Raw genomic sequence first — 9139 nt, 5'->3', positions numbered from 1 at the left:
GTAATTTCTGTTGTTTTATGCATATTACGCATTCGTCTGATAGGTAATAGTATTATTATTTTTAAAAATGTGTATTGGGTTTAGTATCGATCCACTTGTCTGTTTCCCGTTCACACAAAATATGCTTCAAGGTCTTCTGTTAAATATTTCCTATCACTTTTCTCTCTCAGATAATGTAAACAATGTAGTGAATCTCTTATACCGAAGATCTTAGACCCAAGATGGGGATTGCATATTCGATTGGCTAATTTAAGGTACTCATTTATTTCTACAACTTTTAAATCTATCTTTATTAGGGTAGCACAATGGCTTCACAAAGTGGGTTCATTTGGGGTTGGGTATATTGTGATGGAAATATTATAATGGATGATGTAGAAGGTGTTAGATATGACAGAAAGATGACTAGATTGGTGAAATTAGAGTTTAATCTTAGTTTTGAAGGGTTATTAGATCTTTTGTATACAAAGTTACGGACTGATTATACATTGTATAAGCTGAACGTATGTCATAAATTTCTAAATGATTCAACAAATATGTTTGAAATAGCACCAATGTATGATGACGATGATGTTGAATATATGTTTGATTCAGTGGCTTTTTCAAGTTTAAGAAACTACGTAGAGCTATATGTAGGGGGAAAGAAGTTCAAGCTCGTATAATTTAAAAAAGTTGCGAACTAGTGTAAGTGGTGAAGTTAGTGGTGGAGTAAGTGGAAGTATTTCAAGTGGAAGTTCTAGTAGGTGCACTAGTCATTTGGATAGTGACAGTAACTCGAGAGGAAGTTCAGAATTTAGAGATGAAGACATTCCTTTCTACAAGTCTTTTGATGGATCATCAATGATAACATCATTTAATGAGCCGGTTCTAAATAAGTCGGTTGATATTTCTAATGCTTCAGAGTTACGAAAGGGAACAATGTTTCCTATAAAAAAATTGATGTGTGTAGTGAAGGATGTTCATATTGCCAACCATCAAGAGATAAAGGTGCTAAAATCAGATTTAGGGGTTTGGGAAGTTTAATGCAAAAGGAAGGTGACAGTTGTGTTTGGATGTTGAGAGCAAGAAAGAGAGCCATTCATAATTTTTTTGAAATTATGGAAACTAAAGGTCCTCATACATGTGTCAACCCAAACATCTCACAGGATCACTACAACTTGAGCTCTGCAAATATTGCACATGTCATTACTACACAGATAGCTGCAGATCCAAGTGTCTCGGAGAAGGTATTAGAGGCTATTGTTGTGAGCCACTTTGGTTATAGACCTTCAAGAAGGAAGATTAGGCATGCAAGAGAGATGACAGAAAAACTATATTCAAGTCTTCTGAAGAGTCCTATGAGTACCTTCCCAAATTTATGAATGCATTGCTATCATTCAATCATGGAACAGTTTTTGATTGGTACTTCAAGGAGCATGATCTAGGAGAGCCTATAGCTGAGGTAATTATATTATCTATTTGTTAGTTTTTGCATCCATTATTGTTTGTGCATTCATTATTGTCTAGATGAATTTAACTCATTTAATATGTTTAATTCTAATAGGTGGTGACATTCAAGCGAGTCTTTTGGGCATTGAAGCCTTGCATAGATGCATTTCCATACTGTATACTAGTACTTCTTATAGACGGTACACATCTGTACGACAAGTATGGTGGAGTCTTGCTGACAGCTACTGCAGTTGATGGTTTTAACCACCTTCTTCCAGTGGCATTTATAGTTGTTGAGCGAGAAAATAAGGCAAGTTGGTCTTGGTTTATGGAGAGGGTGAAGAAAAAGGTTGTCCTCCAAAGGAGAGATGTTTGTGTTATTTCAGATAGGCACAAGGGGATTATTTCTGTTATGAATAATCCGGAGCTTTGGTGGTTTGAACCACTTAGTCATCACCGGTTCTGCTCTAGACACCTAGCTGCAAATTTTGGGAAGGAGTTCAAGAAAAGGGTTGAAGGATAACATTGTTCCATTGAGTAGCCAACTTACAGGGCCTAAATTTTCTACGCATTGGAATGCATTGATTGTTGCCGAGCCAGGAGTAGAAGAATGGTTTGCTGATAAACCATTAAGTCGTTGGGCTTTGGCTTTTGATGAAGGCAAAAGGTTTGGGATTATGACAACTAACATGGCTGAAAGTTGGAACAGTGCTATAAAGGTGGCAAGAAAGCTTTATATCGCTGCATTGGTCAAGACTATATTTCACAAGTTGGTTGCTTACTTTGATCAGCGGCGAATGGAAGTAGAGAAGCAATGTGTTGATGGTAATCTATTCACTCTTCATGCCAACAAAATGCTTAATAGATGGAAGGAACGTGCAAGTGGTCATTATTTGAAGGTATTTGATCGTGATAATTGGGTGTTCACCGTGACTACATTGAAGCGTGGCCAGAAATGAGGAAATGAGCACATTGTTCGCTTAATGGAAAATATATGCACTTGTAACAAGTGACAAACGTTCCATATTCCATGCTCTCATGTGCTAGCTTGTTGTGCTAGCTTGTTGTGCCAACCAAAATTTAGATTACACAACTTTGGTAAGTAACTGGTATATGCTAGACAATGCAAAAAATGTATATGAAAGTGCATTTGAGCCATTATCGGATGAGGATAAATGGCCTTCATATGATAAATTTCCCAAAATGGTGCCCGATGTTGAAAACATTCCCAAGAAACCGGGGCGAAGAAAATCAACAAGATACAAGAATGAGATGGATTTTTAAGTATCGACACGAAGCAAGGGAACTTTTAGTAGAGCTTCTTCTAGCATACCATAGCATATCTTCATTGGTATGTTTAACAATTTTATTCATTTAAATTATATAGAAATTGTTCTTTAATATAATTCATTTCTAGTTAATTACCACTTGTACACTTATCATGCTTTTATGCACTAGGAGTAATATTTCGTATTTTATGTGTTGATTGTTCTGTATGTTTTGCTTTACAGGTATATGTTTGCAGTGCATCTGGATTTACAAAAGTTATCTGAAGTTAAGACAAATAAGAAGACAATATTCCTCATTTGACTTGCATTTGTTTCCATGAGTAAAAGGAAACACCGTTGTTCTTTTGTTAGTTTGACATTATATTCTCCTCGCAAACACCTTTTATTTTCTGTAAGAAAGTTCATTCTGTTTAACAAAGTTTGGCTCATATGTAAAGTTTACCTGACCCCATGTATTTTAGTTCCTCTTTTGGATGTCAATGGTTACTAAAGTCCCTGGACTTGGATCAGTCAGTAAGTATTCAACAGGTTAATTTTATTATTATAGAATAATTTGTGGACAAAGTAAAATTTTTTTAAGGGTGTTCTGCTAATCTGCATGTTTACTTGTCGTGCCTTTCTTCTCTGTCAGCAATATATAAGGTGTTTCTGGTAGTTTATTGCATTTCATCATTTTGGTTGTGTTACTGTATTTTTTTTCAACAGTGAGTATGTGTTTGATTCAACTCTCGTCGTACCCTTTTTTGGGTAATATCATAAGCACACTTGCACATTCATCCTTGTCTTTGACGATGTTTGAAATTCGAACCATAGAGCAAAGGTGCGAGGTCAATGTGGCTGTACTAAGACACCATTGGTCATTAGTGAAGTTGAATTAAAATGTTCCCAGAGGTTAAAAAAACCTATACTACTTCTTTTGGATAAGGAAGTAGCTACATTCAAATATTTAGAACTGATTAAATTGCAAATCTCATTGGGGCTTCATAAGCAGAAGCTCTTGAATTGTAATTTTGGGGTTTTAGTTTTCAGTTACTAAAGAAGGAGACGACACTACTATGCAACAAGATAATAAAATTCAAAACAGATCATTTCCCAAATGTAAGAAACAGAGCTAACATTTTCCAATCACAAACTAACATCTTCATTGAAAATCTCTTTTATTCAAACCAAAACATCTCGACTGCCATTACAGCTCTGGAACTTTTTTACATCGTCTAAATTTTAACATTAACAGATAATTACTCACCTCTGACGCTGATAGCCGTTTTTAACCTCTGGAACTTTCTTTACGCCGTCAGTCCCACATCCGGGAGAATGACGTTTGCAAGTTCGCAAACTCATACGATGTTCCTCATGTGCTGCTTCATTTTGTTCTTCCATTGGCACCTGCAATCGGTCCACTAAAGGTTGTTCGTCACTGATTTCATCCAGTGGTGGATGATCCTATACAATTTCTTCCACTGGTGGTTGCTGCTGTAGTGCAGCTTCTTCTGATGGTTGATATTGTGGGTCATGCTGGTCTACAGGCTGCATAAAATATATAAGAAGTAGTTTTAAAACACAATGCTACTATCTCTCTGTAAAATAATAAAACACAACAGTTAATAATTGAACTCATACGGGTGGGGTTACAAAGTCATTAGATGCCAGCAACCGAAATCTAGGAATATAGCAAGAATCTGAAGCCTGGACAACAGAAGTATCATGAATTTGTACAACTTCTTCCACTGGTGGTTGATGCTGATCTCCAGCTTCTTCCGGTGGTTGATGTTGCTGGTCATCTTGGTTTATAGGCTGCATAAAACATAGCAGCATGTAGTAAAATATAGCAAAGTGCACTTGAAAATCATAAGTTTAATAGTCAACACACTTAATAACAGCGGTAACATTAAAACATAATGTTACTATCTCAATGTAAAATACAATAAGCTAAAAATGGAACTCATACAGGAGGGGTTAGAAAGTCATTAAATGCCAGCAACCGAAAGCTAGGAAACCAACTAGATGGTGAAGGTTGCACAATGATAGCATCACGATGTTGTACAACTTCTTCCACTGGTGGTTGTATTTGTGGTGGTTGTAACTCGTAGCCAGTAGAAGAGGGATCAATATTTGAATTTTCTATGTCGTCATGTTTCCCGACATTATTGACATCATGTGTCAATGTGTCACAGGAAAAGAAATCAGCAAATGCTTGAGGTCCTCCTAACACCACATGATCCTCATCACCCAAATGAACATCTTCATATACATGATCGCCGCCTTCATTGCCAATATCCCATTTGTGTCTCTTTGGAGCATTTATCCCTCCACGACCTCCTTTATGACCGACCTTTTTTGTCTTGACTCTTAAATTCTCTTCTATAGCATGACGATCTTGTATAGGGAAATCTTGAAAAAGACCACGACTGTATTGATATTCTAATACACGACGGCCACGAGTAGCAAGTGAGTCTATGAGGTTATAACCCTCTCCTGACACATCACCCCTGGCTATATAAGATATGCGATCAAGTAACTGAATCTGAAATGAAATAGAAAACAAGTACACATTATTTACGCAAACAATTAAATGAACAAGAAAATGGAACATGACAATTAAGATAACATTACCACATATGATCCCGCAGCAGCCATGCGTGTATGATATGGACGGGTAATACCACTGTACCATATATCATAATTATTAGAGACCCCAATACCAATATTATCAACAACAAGCACATGTTGTGATCGGCGGTCCCAATCTGAGATATGCTCCTTATGCTTTTTTCTCCAATCAAAATCCCACTTACCCTTCAAGGTCATGTTATGCAGCTCTTTGGAATATTGAACAGCAGCATTAGGGATATCCTGAACCATACCAAACTACCGAACACATCTATCCGGTTGATGTTGCTCCACAATATAAAAACATATTAGTGGGCCTCTATAACACCAAATGGCACTACCTTCCCTACAATGCTCGTCAAGGGTGTTAAGAACATCATCTGTATATGGATGCCATATGAAGTGCGGGAGTACAAGTACATCCAAAGAGAGTCGATGAACGCACACCACATGTGAACTCACATCAGCATGACTTGGGACCGCACCACCTATGTAACACAATAACATGTAAAAACATATTACAATCCATACCATTTGAAACAAGTATCAAATCAGACATCGAGGAAGAGCAATACAGAGAGACTGTAATATACATTTTTGTATATTGGATTTATTTGTTTACATTTTTCAAGGACGTGTCATAAACATGTAGCAAGAGGACACCATTTTTGTACACATGATAATCATGGCAAGTATCATTACTCAGTACATTAATACACTAGTTACTAATAAAATCAAAATTAAGGTACCTCAAAGCATAAGGGCCTGCAAGATCACCCCATATATCCATAGGAGGAGGACTTGGAATAGGGGTCAAAGTAGGCATTTCCATCTATACGTAAACCAAGAAGCACACTAACATCCTGTAATGTTATAGTGCACTCTCCTGTTGGCAGATAAAAAAGGTATGGGTTTCTGGCCTCCAGCGTTCTACCAAAGCAGTAACAAGACTCCAATCTATATTAATACCCGCAAGCCTTGCAATCCCATCAAATCTCAATTTTCAAAGAATCAGAACCATCCTTGAGTGCAATTCTGGAAACTTGGAACGTACACAGGTTCGCTGACTGTCCCCACCACCTGCTTTCCACACATTTATTGACCTATGTTCTTCCTGTAAATACAGGACAAATGTATCTCTAGGTCCTGGTTGTAGCTCAAAATCAACTGAAACTGTGTCATCCGATACCTATTAAGCATATACAAAATCCATTAGTTGAATGCATAAATAAAATTAATCATGCTTCATTAATAAACACTAATATTGATTTATGTTGCTTGCTATAGCAGAAGTGATAATTAGCTTTGTGTTTTATGTTATTCAAATTATTGCAGGAGGGCTGTTCAACAGTCTGTGTATGATACGTACATTGATGACCACGTTTGTCCTACATTTATCCCGGACGAAGTACATCAGCGCCAATCCAACCATTATAGGGCTCCACACCCTAAAACTGGATCTCTATCAATTATCAATTAGTATATGATGTTACTAGATATATAGTTTCTGATGACACTATACTTTCTGAAAGTAAGGGTAAAGGGCTGGTAGCTGAGAATGAAGATCACTTGAGCCAAGATGATATGGATGATATTGATGAACATCTAGCATTCCTATCCAGAAGATTTGCCAAGCTCAAATTCAAAAAGAATTTTGGAGCAGCCAGACCAAATAGAAACATGGTGGATAAATCCAAATTCAAATGTTTCAAATGTGGCTTGACAGGGAATTTTTCCAGTGAATGTAGAAAGTCTGATTCTAGCAAGAAGAATTTTGAGCCTACTGATTATTAACAGAAATACTTTGGGTTGCTCAAACAAAAGGAAAGGGCCTTCATCACACAAGAAAATGACTGGGCTGCAGATGGTTTGGATGAAGATGAAGAAACAAACTATGTCAATCTAGCCCTGATGGCCAAGTCTGATGAAACAGAAACAAGCTCTTCAAGTAATCAGGTAATCACCACTAACCTTACATATTTATCTAAAGCTGAGTGTAATGATGCCATAAATGACATGTTCACAGAATTATATCACTTATTTGTTACACTTAAGTCCCTCACTAAGGAAAATGCTAAAATTAAAGAAAACAATTTGTTTTAAGTGAGAGGAACAATGTGCTAGAGTCTCAGTTTATTGAATTTGAAAAATTGAGAATTGAATGTAAGATTGCTAAGGATGAATTAACTAAGTCCTTGAAGAAAGAAGAGATTTTAAAGAAGCATCTTGAGCGAGAATAGGAAGTGATTAAAGCATGGAAATCATCCAGAGATGTCCATGCTCAAATCACTAAAGTTTAAGGTATTGAGTCCTTTTGTGATGCAGCCTGTAAGAAGAGTAAGGAGAAGCTGGAATCCAATTTCGTTGAAGGATTGCTAACAGATGTGGACTCGACGGATGATGAAAATCATCCGTCGGATAATCAACAGGATTATCCGTCGAGTGACAAAGAGCCACATCCGTTGGCTGTGAGTAAACCTGTAAGCAAAGCTAAGCATGCCAAGCTGAATGAGAAATATGGATCAGCTTATAAAAACTTTGTTCCAGGATGTTAGGTAATGAATCACACAAAGAGGGGGGGGGTGAATGTATTTTTCTGATTTTAGGCTTTTCTTGAAAGTTAATGGTTGAACAAAGTAAATTAAATCTTGTATAGAAAAGTGTTCATGCAGAATCTAAACTTGCAGAAAATAAAGAACACATATCTTCAAAACTCACTTAATTTCTATATTAAAAATCAAGACTGTTTTGCTACAAAATTTCTAAGCTCTTTGATGTTAAAGAGCTCAGCTTCTTCTTGAGAGTGATACAAGAGATTTGATCTAAATTATTATAACTAACTAAAGGACCAGTGTTAACTTTATAACTCAGTTAACTGCTGGTTTACACAGTGGATAATAAACATGCTATTAGCTTTTCTAAACTGTCACTTGTCATTTCTATTTATATAAAAACAAATCTTTCATTTATGGCTTATCATATCTTTGGCATCCCGTGTTCACTTTAATCTTCCTCTGTCAGTTAATCTTTGCCATTGATCTTGCACACTCTTCAAGCTGCTTTTTGTAGATTTGTCAATCCAGCTGTTGGATTATTTGTTGATTGTTTATCTTGGATATTGTACTGATCTGCAATTCTGTACTTTGAGACTGTACCTCGAGATCTCCAGTTTAAATTAATAGAACACTTGACATCTCGATAAGTACATAGGCTTATCGAGATCTCTAGCACTCCATATTAAGTTTGACTTGTAAAGGTCTTCAGCTTGTCGAGATCTCTAGTCTTCACATCTTCACTTTGACTTATCGATAACTCAGAGTTCTCTACTGAATGTAGACTTGTTGATAACTCTAAGTTTTCTAGTGAAGGAATGACTTGTCGATATCTCCAATCTTCATTTCTTCAATTTTGCTTGTCGATATCTTCCTGAGTTCTCTAGTAGCTTTCCTGACTTCTCCACTCTGAATTCATTCATTTCTTTTATTCCGGTGGATATTGTTCATCCGTCGAGTATTGATTGTATCCCGACGGATGTGCCTAACAGCAGTCATCCGTCGGCTAGCCAAACTACTATCTCGATGGATGATCCTCATCCATCGGTACTCTCTGCAACTTGAATGACTTCTCGATAAGCCATTCTGGAGTTCTCAAATGACTTCTCTATAACATTAAATCTGTGACTTGTAGAGATCTTGACTTAGAGTATTTTTCTCCAAACAGATTTATTCAACTCCAAGCTTCTTCAAAATTCTTCTGAGGCATGATCTTCTTGATCTTCTTCCAGATAGAATCCTTAGGCTTGATACTGTTTTAGG

At 36.7% G+C, this 9139-nt stretch overlaps 1 protein-coding gene across 1 annotated transcript; it reads left to right on the top strand.

The window, feature by feature from the left end:
• Positions 1-1094: 1094 nt before the first annotated feature.
• On the top strand, positions 1095-1948 carry LOC141679929 (uncharacterized). Its single transcript, XM_074486288.1, has 3 exons — positions 1095-1338; positions 1389-1438; positions 1541-1948. The coding sequence occupies exons 1-3, from the start codon at positions 1095-1097 to the stop codon at positions 1946-1948; spliced, it is 702 nt and encodes a 233-aa protein (XP_074342389.1).
• The last annotated feature ends 7191 nt before the right edge of the window (positions 1949-9139 follow it).

Source organism: Apium graveolens, chromosome 8 (genome assembly GCF_009905375.1).
Source record: "Apium graveolens cultivar Ventura chromosome 8, ASM990537v1, whole genome shotgun sequence".
Classification (NCBI taxonomy): Eukaryota; Viridiplantae; Streptophyta; class Magnoliopsida; order Apiales; family Apiaceae; genus Apium; species Apium graveolens.
Note: the sequence above shows the minus strand (reverse complement) of the source record. Positions and strands in the feature narration are given on the sequence as shown.